Genomic DNA, 19,825 nt, shown 5'->3' with positions numbered 1-19,825 from the left:
GGCTGTTTTGCGATGTTAAGTATTCTGGAGATACCCCTATTGTTTATCTAGATCATGTGTCCCCATTGATCTTGTCAGTTTCCCAAGCTCGTTCTCTGCCCTGCCAGATCATCATTTTGTTAGTGGATCCTTTCAAATGTGCACATACACATCGTGGAAGGAAAGGAAAAAAAGGGAGACAGTTGACATGGTTCCGCCCTATCTTCATATTCTCGGTCGTGGTACTTCTCGAACTATCGCAAATCCAGGCCTGTCGACTTACTTAGCCTCGTTGACCGATCGACAACCTCCTCCTTTTCACCCAACAATCTCTGCTTCACAGCTTCCCAGTTAACCTGTCGACAAAATTTTCGTCTTTTAAGAAGGGCATCATCGAGCAACTTCAAACGAGCTCTAAACATGGAATATGATGTCTACTGCGCCATCTGCGGCGTTGCCTTCCGCGGCTTCGAGATTGGGCCTTGGTCAACGGGACCGTTACGTGAATGGCGAGACGAGTGAGAGGGAGGCCGAGGAAAACGCTCCATGGGGTACGATCCACGCTTGGTTGACCGGGATGACTGCGACTGGCTTTTTGACGTATATTGTCTCGGGTACAGTAAGCACGCAAGGCGAGAGGAAGTAAGTACATACATCGATTTCCAACTTTGGCTTTAGCCACAACATGTTACAAATGCTCACCTTTTGTATAATCGTCAGATCTTCTGTGGTGTTGGTTGGGAGGTTCAGATACATGTATCGTTCAGTCCAGTGTTTCTATTACTTCTCACTGAAATGGCTGATCCTGTTACTCAGGCAATTATATGGAGCCTTACACATGAAGCAGCCAGACGATTTGTGCAATGCTATGGGTGCAGGTGGAATCTGTGTGGATGATCATCATATCAACCCTTAATAACTAAGATGCTTTAAGATCACACTCCTTTCGCTTTCTGTTTGATCTTTAATCAATGCGATTTCTTCAATCTTCATATGCAGTTGGTTCCTTTTGCTCTGATTAGCCTCTCAATGCATACAATTCCATACTGTATTACCTCGCAGACAGTATTATTCCATCAGACGGGTAGCTAAAGTACCAATAGATTATCTCTATGTCGACATGAGCGGCAAAATCTCGGTCAGAGTGAACTCAACCGCTGCACAGGGAACTTCTCCTCCTCAGGCTCATCTGACTGCATCTTGGTCCATTGAGCGCCGATGCGGAAACACCGCAGATCGTCGTAATGCCTCCCAATCAAATAAGGCATATAGGCATTTCCACAGCCGAGGTCGTGTTCTGCGACGACCGTATACTCCGCCAAACCCGAAACATACTCGAACTCGCCAATGGACTGGATGGGAATGGTGTGCAGCGGATCCGCGCGCGTCCCACGCACTGTCAAACGGCCCTTTCCAACCGCTCGCCGAGATTTATGTTCCACCACATCGAGAACATTGACCTTGGGCTCCCACTGAAGGCCCACCCCTTGCGAGTGAGGATACGCCTTGATCTCAAACTGAGATCCCCGAACCGTCTCTGCGGCGAGGTCGTCGCCGCACTTCATCTCCACCTCAATGAGCCGCACGCCATTGCGCTCCGCGTAGCCGTAGCGATAGTTGCCCGAGCGCCAAAGCCGAGTGATGCCTGTCTTTTTGGTCTCACCCCAGACCTCACGGCCCCAGGTAACAGGAGTGTCGCCACTGATCAACATGAGCAGGCAGTATTTCCCAGTAATGTTCTTAAACTTCGTGTCGAGCGTGACAAGGGTGCAATCGAATTCACCGCACAGGCGACTTTCCATCGTTCCCACCAGGATACTCCCAGTAGGATTATCGGCTGGCTCCAAGCCTGGCGGGAGCACGCTCTTCACAAACTCCAAGGTTGTGCGGAAGGGTACTTTGATTGCCTCCTGAGAAAATTCAGGCCTGGAGGAAAATTTCTCCCAAATGGCTACCTCTTCGGGGGTCGCCACGTAGGACATTGTGTATGAAAATTCAAAGAGATGAACAGACCCGGGCCGCGACTGGGCTGGCAGTGGTGAAATAGGAAATCGAACAGACGGCGGAATCAGAATTGAGGTGCTCAGGGCAAGATGAGCATGGATAATATCCGGGTCAGATGTCTCCGTAATCCAAGAGATATGACCCCTCGTTATATAGAATATGTCTTCCCAGTCCCAACAGCATTGGTAAGACCAACAGCCAGAGGTACTGTTTTTAAGGATTTCCCCTTTCGATAGGAGTGCGAAGCAGTCAGTGTGCGCGAAGATTACTCCACATAATTCCCACACTCCTCTCCGCAAGTTTTTGTTCCGAGAACACATACTCGCCTCGCGATAGTTCGGCCGCTTTCCGTCTACGAATGAATCCTTTTATGCCTAATTCGGACAATGTGCGAGCAAATTGCCACAACGAGCCAGGGGACCGGAGATGCCGGCCGGTCCCAGGGGAAATCAGGGCTTATAATTCCATTCGGGCTGCAAATCGAACAGTATCATCTCAAGTCGTCCAATATGCGATAGCTTGAATGGACATCGGGCGCTATTTCTCCCCCAACTTTCCTAAACAAGGGAATGGAATACAATACAAGTACCATAGTTGGTCTTATTTCAATCGGATGACGCGTTGATGTTCTTTTGAATGCTCTGGGAAATACTGGCAAGCGACCAGATTTGCAGGTTACAGACTGTCTTTCACTCTCAAATTTCACCTGAAAATACTGGACCATCTGTCCATCTCAAACGCGGATAGTATTGTATCATTGCCCGGCAGCACGACTTCTCTTTGAAAGAGCTGAAGTTCAATGTCACCACTCAAGTTGCCTTGGCCTCCACTTCAATTTCCACGATCATTCCCGGGATCCCAAGTTCTCGGACACCCACACATGTCCAAATAGGTTGGTGGCACGGCATTGCCTTCTTGAGCTGCTCCACCATCAAATCAAAAGACTTCTCGAGTGAAATGTGGTAGCTGCGCACGGAGTACACGTCTTCCCATCCGCGGAGTCCCGCATTTCGGAGATTCTTCTCCACATTCTGAAATGCTTTCACAATCTGGCCTGGGAGGTCATTCCCATCGATGTTCCCGCTGTCGTCCCATCCGCCTTGTCCAGAGCATTTGACAATGTCTCCAATGCGAACTGCTTGAGAATATGAGTAATCACGATTGTTGGCCTCGCCGACGCCTGGGTAGTTGTAGTACTGCAAAGAGGACATTCTGTGCGAACTCAAGGCGACGTCTATGATCTCGAGACGTAAGTAAGCCGCCGTGGGAATCGAAATGGTTTCTGAACATGCATAAGAAACTCACATTACTCAATGGTGTGTCGTTGCTTTGTAGGATGCCAGGTCTTTTCCTGAGGGTCCGGCAGAAAGAACAGTGTCAAATGATTCATTGAGTTATTTATAATCAGTTCCTCGGTCCGACGCAGTTCCAAATCTGGCAGAAGTACGAACAGCATGATCATCGGCATGGGATTAGGAGAGTTAGATGATAAGGATCGCCAACCACTTCGCACTTTGCTTTCTTTAGGAAACATACCGCCACCAGCTGGAATACCATAAATTTCTCTGTGCTGCCAGTAGCATACAGCTAAGATTCGTAGAAGAGTATCTTCTGATCTATTTGCCTTGTACAAAGAATTGTGCTATATTCTAAAGCCGTCAGGGTACTACTCAACACGCCATGTCTACAGCGGTAACCCTTACTTTGCCTAATGGGAAACAATACCAGCAGCCAACTGGTATTTTCATTGGCAATAAATTTTTCCAAGCTTCTGGGGATACCCTAGACGTCATCGATCCTGCGTGAGACGGTTCATTCTTCTCCGATGTCTAGCAATAGAGTTAACCAAAATGCATAGCACCGAGGAGAAGATCATCTCCGTTCAAGGGGCCTCTCAAACTGACGTGGACGAGGCAGTGGCTGTGGCACGCGCGGCCTTTGAGGGCGAGTGGCGAAGCTTGTCATCTACTCAGCGCGGGGGGTATTTGTACCGCTTGGCGGAGCTCATCCACCGTGACCGCGAGCTGATTGCCGCTATCGACGCTTGGGATAATGGAAAGGTAAAATAACCTCAGTGCCTTGAAGAAATGAACGGGGCTATGAATTTGCAGTGTTGCTTACTATGAGTTTAGCCTTATGCAGCTACCTTGGACGGTGACCTAGATGAAGCCTACAATGTCTTTCGATACTATGCCGGGTGGGCAGACAAGATTACTGGACGTACCATTGAGACCTCCCCGGCAAAGTTGGCCTATGTTTTGCAAGAGCCGCTGGGTGTCTGTGGTCAAATCATCCCTTGGTGCGTGGCTCCCGTGAGTGGACTCGTATAATCCGATCAAATTAATGAGATAACCCTGCACAGGAATTATCCCTTTATGATGCTCGCGTGGAAGGTCGCCCCTGCCCTTGCATGCGGCAATGTCGTCGTCCTGAAGCCTGCGGAGCAGACGCCCCTGTCTGCTCTTTACTTCGGGAAACTAGTGGTCGAGGCTGGCCTCCCAACCGGCGTCGTGAACATTATACCTGGCATCGGCATCCTGGCAGGAAAGGCGCTGGCCGAGCACCAAGGTGTTGACAAGATCGCCTTTACAGGTAGTACGAACACAGGCCGGCTAATCATGAAGTCCGCCGCAAGCAACCTCAAAAACATCACTCTGGAATGTGGTGGCAAGAGCCCGAGCCTGGTCTTCGCCGACGCAGATATTGAGCAGGCTGTTAAATGGTGCCACTTTGGCAGCATGGACAATCAGGGCCAGGTGTGCACATCAACATCACGTATTTATGTCCAAGAGGCCATCTACGACGCATTCGTTAAGCGATTTGTGCAGGTCACCGATGACAATGCAAAGATAGGAAATGCCTTTGCGGATGATGTCTTCCAAGGCCCGCAGGTCTCATCTATTCAATACGAAAAGATCTTGTCGTACATCGAACAAGGGAAGAAGGAGGGCGCAAAGCTCGTGTACGGCGGGAAGAAACATGGCAAGAATGGATATTTCGTGGAGCCCACAGTGTTCGTGGATGTAAGTCGAGCAGCTAGCTCCACTGCCATTTCCTGGGTTCTCACATGCATCACATGCTGACGATGATTCTTCCAATGTAGACAACCGAGGACATGAGCGTTGTGAAGGAAGAGATTTTCGGGCCCGTAGTCGTGATCAGCAAATTTTCAACGGAGGAAGAAGCCATTCGCAAGGCGAACGCCACTTCGTACGGCCTCGCTGCGGCTGTCTTTTCGGAGAAGGTCTCCCGCGCTCACATCGTGGCGAGCAAGTTGCAGGCTGGCATGGTATGGATAAATTCTTCAGGCGACTCCCACTACGGCATCCCGTTCGGTGGCTACAAATCCTCGGGCATTGGACGGGAGCTGGGTTCCTACGCTTTGGATGCATACACGCAATCAAAAGCGGTTCATGTCAATCTCGGATTTCGGCTCTGAACGAGGCATACTTGTCCAAAATACTCAATGCAAGGAGCTTCAGATGGCTGTTTCCAGACATTGCTTAACCATGACGTTGTGCACATGTTCCTTTTTTGCTACAGAAACAGGTTGCAGATTATAATTCAGAATTGAGTTCTACACTAAGGACAAGGTGTTTCCTCTCTGGAGCATCAATTCGAGCCAAGTAGTTCTCATCCCAGCCTTCCGAAGGTCCCAAATATCTCGCACGAGCTGTATTCCACTCATATAAGCCCTGACGCGTGTAAACTTTGTCACTTCCATGGCATGGCGTTCAACTAGCTCTCGGTACTCTGTATCCGTCTCCAGCAACTCGGAGCCAGCAATGACGAGAAGGGGCGCCTCGGAGTTGAGCAGCGGATCACCAGGGGGAATCAATCGAAGCATTGTCATTATAGTCTCGACGGCTTTTCGCAGGGGTGGAAAGCCGGCGGGGTGTATACCCTGTGCGACCGACCTTGCCTGGTAGAGCATTATCATCCCCATTGCACGCTGTGAGTCTGCCAGTAGCTGGAGAGACGCCAGCAAGCTCTCTGCTTTGGTCTGTGAGCAGACGGATATTGAAAACGATGCTTTTTCCGCAGACCAATCCTGGAGTTTGGATTCCAGCAAGTATTCGTAAGCTGGGTTGACGCCGTCCACAGAAAGCTCAATTACCCGGCGGTAGTACCGGCCCACGTCGATCAAGACTGGGCAGATACTGGTAGCAATACCGGTTACGGGGTGAATGTAAGTAGCCAGATGCTCGCTCACCACTTTGGAGACAAGCTCTGTGGATGAACGGATCATATCACAAGGTTCGATGTATGAGGAACAGAGTTCCCAGTAGACGTAGAGACCCAGGAGGTAGCGGAGGAAATCATCTGTGAAGTTGTCCTGCTCTAGAAGCAGCGAAACCACCTTCCGGGTGCCGACGAGATACTGATAACCGTAATCATCATCAACCAGCCATGCGGATGAGATGCCGAGAAGTAGCGAAGACAAAAGAATCGTCCGTAAAAGCGACCCCTGTGAAGATGGGCTCCGCTGCATGGCGCGGTCAATTTCGTTTTGCAGGGATACCAAGGCGCGGTCACGCTCATCGAGGAACTCAGCCAGTTGGGCAACACTAAAGAACTGTCGGTGGGCATGGCTGACGCACTGAATTGTATGTCGCAAGGCCTTGGATCGGCGGAGATATGGGGCCATCCCGTAGGAAAGCGGATTCAGTGGGGGAGGAAGAATGGCCATCGTCAGACAGGCGTGGTCGAACCAGTGGCGTAGAAGATCATTCTCCAAGACTCCAGTGAGTTCGCCGTACGTCTTAGATGAGAAAGGCGCAGACTGAGGTTTTTGGTCTGCCACCAAGAGCCAAGGGCGCTCTATCTGCCAGGTGTCGGAGAGGAAGTTTCCTGTGCATGTCTCATTACGGCTCTGGCATCGTCGACACCGCGGGCGAGTCTCATCGCATTTCACCCGCCGGCGCTTGCATGGCTCACATCCAGATCGGCTCTTGACATGCCTTGCTGGTGGCGGATGTCCTCCACCTGGGCTGGTACACAAGGGTGCTCCTAGCACGACAGCTTTAAAAGAGAAATGGCGGGACATTGTGCGTCGATTACAGTAGGCGTGAGGTCAATCACAACAGATGATATAGACGGGACTCATGACTTTCATCCGCTACCCAACCCCGAGTAGAGATCGGAAGGAAACATGGGGTAGGCTGCGATGCGGTGGCGAACCCCAGTGTCCCGCAGAATTAGCAAATCGTTGCGGGAGCCCACGATAAGAGGCCATGGGTGGGTTCGTAGCGAGGATTGGAAAGCCAAAATTGTATCTCCGTGATCGTCATTGGCCGAGTTTGTTAGCAAGGGAAGTCGACCCAAAGCACGCGGCTATGGTGCCACGCACGACGTTCATTGGTATTGGAAACAGAACAAGTGATCATGCTCGGGCAAACCCCCTGAAACAATCCCCATTTTCCACAAAGTGGAGTTGGACGTGGGTGGAGGTGGACTCCCAAGAAGTTCAGAGGAGACACGACCCTACGAGACACAAAGGGCGAAAGTCACGGGATCAAGAAATGACCTCTTCTTTTCCCGTTTTGGCCAAACTGCGAGCCCTTCCCCGTCCCCAGGTTTTCGTCTCTGTCCCGGCCATCCCGTTCATTCTCCCAGATGATCGATATCATTCCCTTCGCAGATGTTTGGATGTACGGAGTTGGCCCGGCTCAGATAAGCCAGTCACAGCCAATGATTCTGGCCGCGAGAGTCCTGCTCAACGTCCTGAGAGAAAGCTTATCCGACGGAAAGCGGGCTATAAACATATATATATGTATCTACGCGTGCTGGACAAGTGCTACAATAGATTCACTTCTGGGCACCTGCAGACCTTCCAGTCAACCTCAAGCAAGTAACAGTCTCCAGCAATAGTGAACTTGATCCTCGCTCATTCACCGTCTGCCAAATCCGTTAATTTTCTTGGCTCTTGAAAATGTCCAATGGTTGTTTGGACAAAGTTGGAGAGAAGGCCGAGCCTACTGGAACCTGGCCGTCTCTCGAGGATGGCAATCTCGGAGAGCACCATGAGGTCCATGACCCAGCCGAGAGACCAAAACCTTTCACGACCCTGGCAGCCATGGGTGTGGGCCACTCAATCAGTAACACCGCAATCACCGTCATAGTCGGCCTCAGCAGTGGTATCTCCTTTGGCGGGGGACCATTATATTTCTGGTCATTTCTGCTCATGGCATTAGTGGCTCTCTGCGTGGCCGTGAGCTTGGGAGAACTGTCTTCTGCCATGCCCCATGCGGGTGGCCAATATTTCTGGGTGGCACAACTTTGTCCTCCGAACCGATTTCGCCGGCTCATCTCCTACATGGTTGGAATTCTTGCCTGGGCAAGTGCTGTTTGTACTGGGACTTCTGTATGCCTCGCTGTCCCTCAGATGGTGCTAGGGATGATCAGCCTCAAGTCACCAGATTTCGTGCAGAAACCGTGGATGTTATTTGTCGGGTTCCAGATGACGAACTGGGTGACATTCACGTTCAATTGTTTTGAGCGAATCCTTCCTCTCTGCAACAAGTCTATCCTTGCATTCACCGTATCCGCCTTGATAGTTATCTTTATATCGCTCCTCGCAGCACCTCGTACCCGTGCCCCTCCCCGGTTTGTCTTTCTAGACATCTGGAATGAGTCCGGGTGGGCCAGTTGGGTTGCGTTCTTGATCGGGATGAACGGGACTAACTGGGGATTCTCCTGCCTGGATGTGGCCTCGCACCTCGCTGACGAAGTACCTGATCCCCGCAGAGACATTCCAAAAGCGCTGTTGAGCACAGTGGCATTAGGAACTTTTACGGGGATCCCAATCACGCTCGCGCTCTTCTTTGCCATTTCCAACATGGACAACGTCGTGACATCTGGTGTGCCGTCGCTGGAGATTCTATACCAGGCATTTAACGGCAGTTTTGCTGCTGCGATCGGCCTCCAGACCTTGGTCCTTATTTCTGCAACTGGTGCCATCGTTGGGATTCACACATGGCAGTCCCGTATGGCATATGCTTTTAGCCGCGATGGTGGCTTCCCATTCAGTAAGCATATGGGGAAAATTGCACCCTCGCCCTTTTCGACTCCTGTCTGGGCTCATGTCTGGTCAAGCGTCTGGATTTCTCTGTTAGGCTGTCTCTCTCTCGGGTCAACCACTGCGTTGAACTCGTTCATTGCGGCTGGCATTCTATTACAGTATATCACCTATTCAACTGCCATCGTCCTTCTCTTACTGCGCGGTCGACACAACCTAGCCCATGGGCCATTTTGGTTTCCGCGAATTGGATACATTGCGAATATCGTGACTGTTGCCTGGTGCGTCATTTCAGTGATCTTCTACTGCTTCCCATACGCTCTTCCTGTCCAAGCGGGTAAAATGAATTATGTCTCTTGTGTCTTAGTTGGCATTATTCTATACGCCTTGGCGTACTGGGTGTTCTATGGTCGGACGCGGTTTGTGCTTCCAGCATCAGACACTCTGCATTAAACTTTTGCACTGCTCTGCAATTTTCCTGCCAATCTAAATAGAAGAAATAACGGGGCTCTCTCCTAATTACCATCCATATATTGCCAGTTATAGAATAACATGATAGACCTTTGCGGGTCGAAAACTTCCATGCAATGGGCATTTGGCTTACCGTGGGGTTCAATGACTTCGAGTTTGAAAATTACCGAATTAGGTCAAAGTGCGAGCGTAGGAGATTATATACAGCTTTACACATGGAGCAGCCAGACGATTTGTGCAACGCTATGGGGTGCAGGCCATCCTCATGGGACTGCAGATGTGGAGCCAGTATAGAGATGGGCGAGCATCCAAGCAACAGCAACAGGCTTTTAAAGCCGTGGAGGATGCGATCCCCAGCTTATTGAATAGCGTCGAGTCAAAAGAAATCCGCATTATCCCGGGCACTTTCAACTCTTCCACTGCCTTTCTTGCCAAGTTCCAGACAGCGGCATTGGGTTCAGTTGTCTTGACCGCCGATCTACAATATGTTCAAGAGATGAAGTAGACATCTCTAGACCTGTCAGAGCTATCTGATACAAGCTGCATCTACCTCAGACCTAGCACATACGACCATAGGGTGTGGAAAACAGGGCTTCCCGTCCGCTCAGCCGTACTTAAGCCACACGCCGGCCGGTTAGTAGTTGGGTGGGTGACCACCAGCGAATCCCGGCTGTTGTATGTTTTTTTCCCTTTTATTGCTGTGTTAGTTATGCCGTTGCTGCTCTACCTTCACCCTCTTCAGCCTGTTCACCCGAAGCTCACCCGAACCGCCTGAACCTCAATACTGCACACCCAGTGACCCCGCTTAGCCCCTGTCCTGCTGACGTGTCCTGTAAACAGCACTATACTGTGGTCTGATGTACCTATGTAGCTTAGCACGTGAAGCCCCATCATGCCTTGATACCGATCGCTAAGACTCCCAAACAGAATCACGATTATTGTAAATAGGGTCAAACACACCCGAACATCGGCCGAGGCCAGACTATCAGTTTCGGAACATCAATTTTGACTGACGGTGGAAATGTAGGCCGTAAAGCACCGGTGGCCTTCAATGTTGTGAATCTAAGTTTCGATCTTTTTGTAACCGACGCTCGACGCCGCTGGCCCTTCTGTAGCCTCCCTATTAAAAACCTCGTCTATATTTTCGAACTGCCGGTTACCTGGATGGCGTTTGCACCTTGCCCGCTGCTGCAGGCTGATCTACAGGACTTGAGCCGTCAAACACCCAACTGAGAATCTTCCGGTCCATTATTGTACGTCTTCATCACCATAGGGATTTGGTTCTAGCAATGGGCTAGGGGAATGCGGACCATCATGGACTTGAACTGGAGTTATTTCTCCTAGGTGGACTAAATGAACGATTCGTGCTGTATGACAAATCACGCGTTCCACGGGACTCTCCTATCGGAAGGAGTTCGTCCAGCAGTACCTGGTTGTCCAAGATCTGTCTGCTGCCGGTCCCAACAAAGAAAGTCCCAAGGGTACAGGGCCTTCACCGAGCGCTGAGCACGGTAATCGTTCAGATGCGGACGGGAAAATCGGGCTGAGGCACAAACTATATCGACGGGGAGTACCAGATATACCAGACGGACACTGTAGATGTGGGAAAGCCACAGAGACGGTACGTCACTACTCCTCGCCTGCCTAAACTTCCATCCCAGCAATAAAACGAATATGAAAATGCTCATCAAGTAGATTGGACATCAATTAGCATCGAGCATCAAGTCACTTTCTGCAGGGCGCGGCATTTACAAGATGAATAGCGCCTGGCCAGCTGATCAAGAATCTCTTTTGAAACTTTTCACTCCGAATCAACCTTGGCTGCGTAGTGGGCCATGCTAAAGGCGTATTGGAAATTCGGTCGGTCCGGGGTTGGGTTTTTGCTGGCGTCCCGCTTGACCATACAGTTAGGTAGGACATCAACGGTGTGAAAGGAGCCGACTTATTTTGCAGGGCCCCCAAAACGTCCTGCCCCTCCGATACTGACCCTCCAATACTCCAGGATAGATTTGCAACATGCATATACGTTATAGGCATCGCACTCGTCGCTTAGCTTCGAAGAGATCGACAAGGAACGACGGATATGGGAGCACTGTGGGGTGTTTGTGCGATGAAGATGGTCTCTCGGTCTCAGATACACTGGCACTAGCAAATTTGCGCCATACGGAGACGGAGGCGGGTTTCCATGGTGAACAATTAGGTACTACGCACCTTGTTGTGTATTGGAGTGTTAGTAATGTTCATGTTCTCAGCCGGGAGAGGGCTGTCTTCGAACAATGGTCGAAGGCTGCAATCCCCTGACAGCTGGGTTTAGTCCAATTAATGATCCCATACCGTATGAAATAAGCTAGGTGAGCAGGGCACAGAATAGGATGATAATCTAAGGAAGATGATTTACCTTTGAGGCATGTCCATACCCAGAAGAAATAAAAGTCGAAACAAACTGTCCTGTTACTTGTGTTGTCAATATCAATTTTCAATCAGCCGCCCAAAGAAGCGGAAGTATATGGGAGGGTCCATGTTTACCCTTGAAATCATCATTCAACATTCTAGCTCCTATAGCTGGTGAAGCCCTAGGCCACTCCACGCTAAGCCTCTTCGTAGTTCGTTCCAAGAGCAGTGGTGCCCACTGTCACCTAACCAGCATCTGCGGCCTAGAACTCAAGCTGGGGGAGTGCAACTGATCTCCTGAAAATTATAAATAAGACGTGCCTTCCGAAGCTCAACAGCCACTGATCAGTTGAGTCATACTATCCAAATGAGGTGGACCTCCTCCCAGAGTAGAAGCTTAAAGTCTCTGGTGCCTCAGAGCTGGAATACTTCTGAATATGATTATTGCAGCCAGTCTGATTCGCCAACCAAGTATATCAGGATGCTGCTTGATATAGAGAAGATTCCTATAATTAATAATATCTTAGCTACTGGATATTCCTGGATCCTTTTAGTAGGATACCTGGTTTTCCCTGGGATATTTATATCCCTCCACAAGTCTACATTATTTAAGGAAACAGCCAGTAATAGTCAGGCCAGCAGGTCTATATATTAAGTTATACAGAATATATTACTCCTTACTATAACTATAGTATTTTACTTCCCTAGCTTAGTGGGTGCTGCTTAGCTATATTAATAAAATCAGAGTAACTATATACAGCTCACTTATAAAGTATTCTTGTAAGTTTCTAGCTACAAGCTATAAAGATAATAGAACTAACCTATAAATTCATAGAATCATAGACCTATTCCTAGAGATTTAGCAACTGGGCTTTTCAATACATTAATTAATATATATATAGTGTGAGGAAGATTATAGTCTGTAACAGCCAGTGTGACTACTACTATAACTAGGATATTTACTTTATTTCTAGTACTCTATTCCTTGTGTATAATAATTAGTTATTTAGTTATCTTAAGGGAGCATGTAACACTAAGATAAATATAACTTAAAGAAAGGGGGAAGTGTAACAGGTTTATAGTTCTAGTTACTAATAAATCTAATACTCTTACCAGAAGTTCTAGAATATTAATACTTCTAGACTTAATTATAAAGAGTAGGCCGCAGTATTAGTAGCCTTGATCAACAGGTAAATATATTTATAACCAAGGCTGGAGAGTCTATGTGAGTTCTAGTTATCTTTATATGCTTATTCATTCCGAAGACAGATAACGTAATTCCCAACCGAGCCGCCAACCCGACCGAGCCGCCACTTTCCCATTCGATTCCATGCGGATATGGGTTGAACCTGCCTAATCCATATGGATATGGTTAAACCATTAGGTGCATGTGACCTAAGGCCTCTAAGAACTGATAAGCTTATCCAGCCTAACCTAGGCCTATGTATAGATGTATTTTTATATATATAGATAGAGAATCCGGAAAGGACATTATGACCCTCCTCCTGGACCGACAAGGTCAACTCCAGATCACAGAGGATGTAGTCAAGGCTGCAGCAGAAAATGGGAAATATGGAAAGGATATCATGGCACTCCTCCTAGCTGAACACAGAGATCAGCTCCTAATCATAGAGGATGTCATCAGAGCTGCAGCAAGGAATAATTGGAAAAGTGGGGTCGATATCATACAACTGCTCCTGGCCCGACGAGGAGAGCAGATCCAGATCACAGAAGATATAGCTTCAATGCTCGTCCGGCGATATGATAAGAATTTGATAGCACTCCTCTTAGACCTACAACGAGGAGGTCAGATCCAGATCACAGAGGATGTGCTCAAGGCTGCAGCAGGGAATAAGGGATGTGGAACTGATATCATAACACTCCTTCTGCACAAAGAAGGAGATCAAATCCTGATCACAGAGGATGTGGTCAAGGCGGCAGCGGAGGATTTCCAGTCCAAATAGGACAAAATGGAGCCTTAATGGTTCGGAAAGGCACTAAATTTGTCCCTATGTGATCAATTACTGCATACAGCAACTAAGGACGTTAAAGATTGCCTATATCCTTCAGGAGGGGAGTTACACACACACACACACATATCAGGGGGAGACAAAGATACTCCTAAAGACTTTCAGGTGCCCTCATATGAAACACGCTAAGACGCTTTTACAATCTTACAGAAGGAATTAGGCATTAGATATTGCTTTGTTGAAAAAGTCAAATTCTGGTTAAAAGCCAAACGTCACTTTTTGATCCACCTGCATTTTGAAGTATCCGCCGCAAGAGCGTCTCTTAAGGACGACCCAAGCTGGGGCTCATAAGCGCGCATGAGAGGACGCAGAAATACTAATCGCTGGGGTTGATTTACATAGAATGGGTTGACGATGTTTGGCTCACTGCGCGAATTGAAATCAACCAGCGATTATGTGCATTTCTGTGCTATTGGTGCCTGTGTTGCGCTTCTTTACGGCAAAAAGATCGGGGCGTCCAGTCCCGTCCCAGTCGGCCATTGCAAAGGCAAAGGTTTCATCAGTAGTATGTAGGGCGGTACCAGTATGTAAGAGGAAATCCTGATAGTTCAATGCTCCGGATAGAATGTGTACCTCAGTGGTATTTGTGCCAGTGTTGCTCTTCTTAATGGCAACTAGATCTGGACGGCCATCTCCATTCCAGTCAGCCATTGCAAAGGCAAAGGTCTCATCAGTAGTATGTAGGGTGGTACCAGTATGTAAGAGGAAATCCTGAAAGTTTGATGCCCCAGATAGAACATGTACCTCAGTAGTATTTGTGCCAGTGTTGCTCTTCTTAATGGCGACTAGATCTGGACGGCCGTCTCCATTCCAGTCGGCCATTGCAAAGGCAAAGGTTTCATCAGTAGTATGTAGGGCAGTACCAGTATGTAAGAGGAAATCCTGAAAGTTCGACGCCCCGGATAGAATGTGTACCTCAGTAGTATTTGTACCAGTGTTGCTCTTCTTGATGGCAACTAGATCTGGACGGCCGTCTCCATTCCAGTCGGCTATTGCAAAGGCAAAGGTTTCATCAGTAGTATATAAAGCAGTACCAGTATGTAAGAGGAAATCCTGAAAGTTTGATGCCCCAGATAGAACATGTACCTCAGTAGTACTTGTGCCAGTGTTGCTCTTCTTAATGGCGACTAGATCTGGACGGCTGTCTCCATTCCAGTCGGCCATTGCAAAGGCAAAGGTTTCATCAGTAGTATGTAGGGTGGTACCAGTATGTAAGAGAAAGTTCTGAAAGTTCGATCCTACCAACGAGGCCCTGGGTCCGGACAGAGTTGCATCCATGCGGACAACTTGACCCTTGGTAAACATTATCGTCGTGGAATCGTTAGTGTAGTCCATATAGTTCATGAAAAGGTCGCCGTTAGGTCCATTCCCACATGTGATATGTGGGAACGTCGGGCTTCCGCGGTTCGCGCCAGCCTGGTTTGGTGTGTCATTGCAAAGATCTGTACCTGAGCAGAGTAATCCAGCCGGGCCCCCATCATCATCCCCCCATATGTGTAAGAGATTGAGCCAATGACCGATTTCATGGGTAGCAGTACGGCCTAATTCAAACGGAGAAGTAGCTGTTCCCCCTTTTCCGAAAGCAGTGTGGGAGATTACTACCCCATCTGTCGTTGCTGGGAGTCCCGGAAACTGAGCGAAGCCTAGCAAGGGTCTAACGCCACCCTGCTTGCAGACCCATATGTTGAGGTAGCGGTCGCTGGGCCACCCATCTGCGCCGCCCTGGGCAGTAAATTTCACCCTTTGGTCGGGCGGGTCGGTAGCACTGTTGTGGTCGAACGATATAATTCCTGTCTGAGTACGTGTCACCCCGGTCGTTGGTTTGCCGTTGGGATCTCGTTTGGTTAGGAAGAATCTGATGAGAGGATTGCCCACCAGCGGCCTAAATGCGGCCGGCAGGTTGACCAAATCAGGATTTGCTGCATTGAAGTCTTCATTGAGAACGCTGATCTGACTGTCGATTTGCGCCTGGCTGATGTTCTGTTCTGGTTTGTTCCATACAACATGGACGACAACAGGAATTTGCAAGACTGATGTCCGCAAAGAAGGTGCGTGAAGTGCAACACGATTGAAGTGCTCGACAAACTGTCGAGCTGATTTGTATCCTGGAACTGTGGCCAGCAGATGCTGGTGGAGCAGTGATGTTCCACACCAGTTGTGGACGGGCTGCTCTGTGACATCAGATAATGGTATCTGTGCGTCGGACATGTTTTCATAAGAGTTTTCTTGACTAGATTAGAAATTGGTGAACCAGCGCTCGCGGTATGTCCTATAGCTTCTGGCAAATGGTGGAATCGTGACTGAAGCTTGCATCCAAGCGGCTACTGTTGTTTGACCTTCGCTATATACATATCATAACTCATTCTAACATGGAAGAACGACTGCAAACATCATGATTGCGTAGGAGGGGGCTTAGAATTCCGACTTTCAAGCCCGATGATCAGTACAGTAATGACCAAACTTGAGTAGTATAGATGCTTTGCTACACCGAGGCGTGGCTGTTGGAGTATTACTCTCTCGATCTATTTCATAACAATATAATGTGTATATAATGACGTGACAAGGATATGGCGTGCTGTCCGAGAATCTCAGAGCTATTAATGTTACACTCATACAAGCGTGCATGGGGTCTGAGCAAGCCAGAGATCATGCAACGTTTGGTCACCCGTGGGCGACCCCTTCCAAGGCGGTCATGATGACAAAATGAATCCTTTGGCATACATACCATAGGTGGCCCCGCTCCGTTCACCTTGTCGTATCATATAACAGGATACTGCATAGGAGGCTTTTGATCCCACACCAGGCATGAACTTGACTGTTCTTACTTGTTAGAGAATAGACTCATGCAGCAGCGAGGCTTCTCTCTGATAATGCTGCTTAGCACGGTATGTGGGACGAGGACCAAGTTCCGACTCGAACTTCTTAAAGTTTTGACTGGCGAAACTTAATAAAGCCTATCTAGCAACGCGACCAATCTATTGGCTATGCAAATGCGGCAGTGGACTCAAGGGTTCCGCCCATATGGCCGAGAGAATTTACCTGGTGAGTGCGTTACCATCAGGTGGATGAGGAAGCCGAATGCATCTTTTCCGGGTCATCTACGGCACCTCGGTCTAGATTAGGTTTAAGCAGTTGTGCAAGTTAACACCAATTGGTTACATGCAAGCGGAGTGTGACTTGAGACACTGAGAGACCGTGGATGCGGATGGCTGTTCGGTAATTGGTTCACACCTGTTTGGGGTCAGAAATTACTCAACTGACCAGTCGAAACGATATCCGCCTTCGAAGACTTGATCACACGGAACCAGATATAATATAGGCCAAGACAAAGTTTATCTGCAGTTCAAAACATCATATCGAGGTTCCCCCAAAGACCCAGATTTAGTTCGCACTCTTTGGCTCTTTCTCGGCGCCACACCCGGGGACTAGTCTGTAATAAGCTCAGGTAGTAATTCTGCATTCATACAAGTGTAGCAGATAAAACAGTACAGTACATACCATTAGATGCTTTAACTATTTCGTGAATGAGCTGGACTTCTTCGACCTTCCTGCAAACCAGCCAAACAAAACGCCCAGTTGAAATAGAGATTCACCAGCAGGGATAATTTCCAAACGAAAGGTAGTAGAATGACAGACTACCTCGCTCTTCCCAAATATCTAGCAAATCACTGTTAATAAAGTAGAGAATATAGACACAGATAGGGTACAATGATATCACCAGTTCTCACAAATAATGGTTATTTATCTTGGCGGTATATCTTTGCCACGTGTGATATTACTGCTTATATCTAAATTTTTCCTAAGTGGGAGAACATTGCTATGGATACTGATTGTTGTGATAGTCTGCATAACCCCTAACCACCACATAGCCTCTTAAAACACTTCATAACTGTAGTAATATCTTACAGATCAAGGCCTAGAACTTCTACAGTTACACTCTGTGGATTATAAGATGTCATAAATATGTACATCAAGAACTTAAGCAACTGTATCATGACATCGCAATGCATCTTGTCATTGAAGTAAATGCCTATATAACATGCCCGCCAGCCTGAAATGGTGCATCTCATTGAAATGAGAAAAGGTCTGAAAGGTTCACGCAGTCGTTGACACGAGCAAAAAGATCCCCGCTTTAGTTGCCTGGTAAGCTGTTACTCACTCTATTGCCTCTAGCGTTGAGAGAGACCTGCAAGAGACTGCCTCGCTATTAATATGATAGTTAAATGGGGCCAATTCCAGGAGTCCATATGGCAAGCAGATAGGCACAGCTCTCTTGGACGACTTTCCATTCCGCGCTGGCGTCCCAAAGCATTGGGTGTCGGGTCTGCATAAATGGGAAAGCCCCGACCCTGCCTTCTGGTGTGCGGAGGGATACGCAGTTGTGAATGTTGATACACGGGGAGCTTATACATCCGAGGGGGACCTCTTGATAACGGGACACCAGGAAGCTCAAGATGGAGCAGAGTTCGTGACCTGGCTATCTCAGCAGCCCTGGTGCGATGGTAAAGTTGGCCTCACCGGAAACAGTTGGCTGGCTATGTCGCAGTGGAAGATCGGAAGTCTGCGGCCTGAAGGCCTAGCAGCACTCGCACCATGGTGAGTGGATGATACCTAGGGCTCTTTGGCTGAGCAGTAAATAACTCAAGTCATCTATCAACCAGGGAGGAATGCAGGACATGTATCGCGACGTCATGTGTCCAGGCGGAACTCCGTCTCCCGAGTTCAATAACTCCGTAGCCGGTAAGTCCATTCTGGGTTCACCACTCTTCCCATTGCAGCATTGATGAGAAACAGATACCCTCGCGAGTTACGGCAAGCTCGAAGACGTCTCTGGAGCCGTGAGGAGCTATCCTTTATGGAACGAATACTGGGAAGATAAGAGGTCTAAATGCGAGCAGATCAACGTTCCAACGTATGTAGTTGGCTCATGGACGAACCCTATTCATACACCGGGAACATTGAGAGCTTTCCGAGCCATCCCTGAATTTGTCCCAAAGTGGCTTCGAATACATATCTCTATGAAATGGTCTGACTATTATGCCGACTCCAGTTACCGTGATCTCAAGCGATTTTTTGACTATTTTCTGAAGGGAAGCATTGACAATCGCTGGTCGGCAACGCCGAAAGTGCGACTCAGTGTTTTGAACTTTGGGCTTTCTGGCTTGGATGATACCACTAATAGGGCAGAGGCGGACTGGCCATTGGCTCGGACCAAGTACCAAAAGCTCTATCTGACCCCAGATCAGAAACTGAGCCCATCGCCGCTAGGTCAGCCGAGTCGAGTCACATATAATGGGGAAAATGGGAAGGCCGCGTTTCAATATCGCATTCCGCATGACTTGGAGACTACGGGATATTTTGTTGCCCGACTTGCAGTATCCTGCTCATCCGAAGCTGACATGGACTTGTTTGTTCAGGTTTGCTGTCTTCGAGGACGGTCTTCGTACAAGCAAGGTGTCCTCACCATTCGGCCGGATAACGTTCTTGTGCTCAATTGTTGAAATATCTTCATGACTGGCAAGTCGGCCTCAAGGGAGTCGGCATGCTGTTTCATTGGGGACCAGGTGGCCAGCTACGAGTCGGTCATGGCCAACAAAGAAGTGAACTTTCGACTTCTGTTGAACCACTTCATTGCCATACCGAACGTGTTCCATTGACCAAGGACGAGGTCCGAATTGTAGAGCTACCGCTACGTCCCTATGGCATGTATTGGAATGTAAGTGCAAGACCACAGGAAATCTACATTACCTATAGGATTCATTCGTTAAATATAGGACTTCCAGAAAGATGATATTCTGGAGATCACTGTCGCAGGTAATCCAGTGATATTATTCCCAATCCCTGGTGTTAGAGCCTTGCGTGGAGAAAATACTGGAACTCACATTATTCACTGCCTTGCAGGAGGGGATGATAGCTCATGTCTTATCATACC

The 19,825-nt window shown here is 48.4% G+C and overlaps 8 protein-coding genes and 1 non-coding gene across 9 annotated transcripts; 5 read left to right on the top strand and 4 right to left on the bottom strand.

The window, feature by feature from the left end:
• Nucleotides 1–1,118: 1,118 nt before the first annotated feature.
• On the bottom strand, nt 1,119–1,961 carry ALT_8950 (uncharacterized protein; the record flags this gene model as incomplete). Its single annotated transcript, XM_033563892.2, has 1 exon — nt 1,119–1,961. One exon carries the CDS (start codon nt 1,959–1,961, stop codon nt 1,119–1,121), a length of 843 nt encoding a protein of 280 aa, XP_033419783.2.
• Nucleotides 1,962–2,792: 831 nt separating this feature from the next.
• ALT_8949 (RidA family protein) lies at nt 2,793–3,194 on the bottom strand (the record flags this gene model as incomplete). The annotated part of the gene is made up of 1 exon (XM_033563893.2): nt 2,793–3,194. The coding sequence occupies one exon, from the start codon at nt 3,192–3,194 to the stop codon at nt 2,793–2,795; it is 402 nt and encodes a 133-aa protein (XP_033419784.1).
• Nucleotides 3,195–3,833: 639 nt separating this feature from the next.
• Nucleotides 3,834–5,422, top strand: ALT_8948 (aldehyde dehydrogenase; the record flags this gene model as incomplete). Its single annotated transcript, XM_033563894.2, has 4 exons — nt 3,834–4,043; nt 4,116–4,282; nt 4,346–5,006; nt 5,087–5,422. The coding sequence occupies 4 exons, from the start codon at nt 3,834–3,836 to the stop codon at nt 5,420–5,422; spliced, it is 1,374 nt and encodes a 457-aa protein (XP_033419785.2).
• A 138-nt stretch (nt 5,423–5,560) lies between these two features.
• Nucleotides 5,561–7,030, bottom strand: ALT_8947 (Zn(II)2Cys6 transcription factor; the record flags this gene model as incomplete). Its single annotated transcript, XM_033563895.2, has 1 exon — nt 5,561–7,030. The coding sequence occupies one exon, from the start codon at nt 7,028–7,030 to the stop codon at nt 5,561–5,563; it is 1,470 nt and encodes a 489-aa protein (XP_033419786.2).
• An 885-nt stretch (nt 7,031–7,915) lies between these two features.
• Nucleotides 7,916–9,454, top strand: ALT_8946 (choline transport protein; the record flags this gene model as incomplete). The annotated part of the gene is made up of 1 exon (XM_033563896.2): nt 7,916–9,454. One exon carries the CDS (start codon nt 7,916–7,918, stop codon nt 9,452–9,454), a length of 1,539 nt encoding a protein of 512 aa, XP_033419787.2.
• A 584-nt stretch (nt 9,455–10,038) lies between these two features.
• On the top strand, nt 10,039–10,154 carry ALT_r099. Its single transcript, XR_004500612.2, has one exon. It is a non-coding gene; the product is annotated as an 8S ribosomal RNA (ribosomal RNA).
• Nucleotides 10,155–13,356: 3,202 nt separating this feature from the next.
• On the top strand, nt 13,357–13,827 carry ALT_8945 (uncharacterized protein; the record flags this gene model as incomplete). The annotated part of the gene is made up of 1 exon (XM_089600499.1): nt 13,357–13,827. The coding sequence occupies one exon, from the start codon at nt 13,357–13,359 to the stop codon at nt 13,825–13,827; it is 471 nt and encodes a 156-aa protein (XP_089455392.1).
• A 447-nt stretch (nt 13,828–14,274) lies between these two features.
• ALT_8944 (ulilysin) lies at nt 14,275–16,101 on the bottom strand (the record flags this gene model as incomplete). Its single annotated transcript, XM_089600498.1, has 1 exon — nt 14,275–16,101. One exon carries the CDS (start codon nt 16,099–16,101, stop codon nt 14,275–14,277), a length of 1,827 nt encoding a protein of 608 aa, XP_089455391.1.
• A 2,385-nt stretch (nt 16,102–18,486) lies between these two features.
• On the top strand, nt 18,487–19,394 carry ALT_8943 (uncharacterized protein; the record flags this gene model as incomplete). Its single annotated transcript, XM_033563898.2, has 3 exons — nt 18,487–18,489; nt 18,555–18,633; nt 18,688–19,394. The coding sequence occupies 3 exons, from the start codon at nt 18,487–18,489 to the stop codon at nt 19,392–19,394; spliced, it is 789 nt and encodes a 262-aa protein (XP_033419789.2).
• Between the last annotated feature and the right edge of the window lie 431 nt (nt 19,395–19,825).

Source organism: Aspergillus lentulus (assembly GCF_001445615.1).
Source record: "Aspergillus lentulus DNA, contig: Alt16, strain: IFM 54703, whole genome shotgun sequence".
NCBI lineage: Eukaryota > Fungi > Ascomycota > Eurotiomycetes > Eurotiales > Aspergillaceae > Aspergillus > Aspergillus lentulus.
This window is presented reverse-complemented; position numbering and strand designations above follow the sequence as displayed.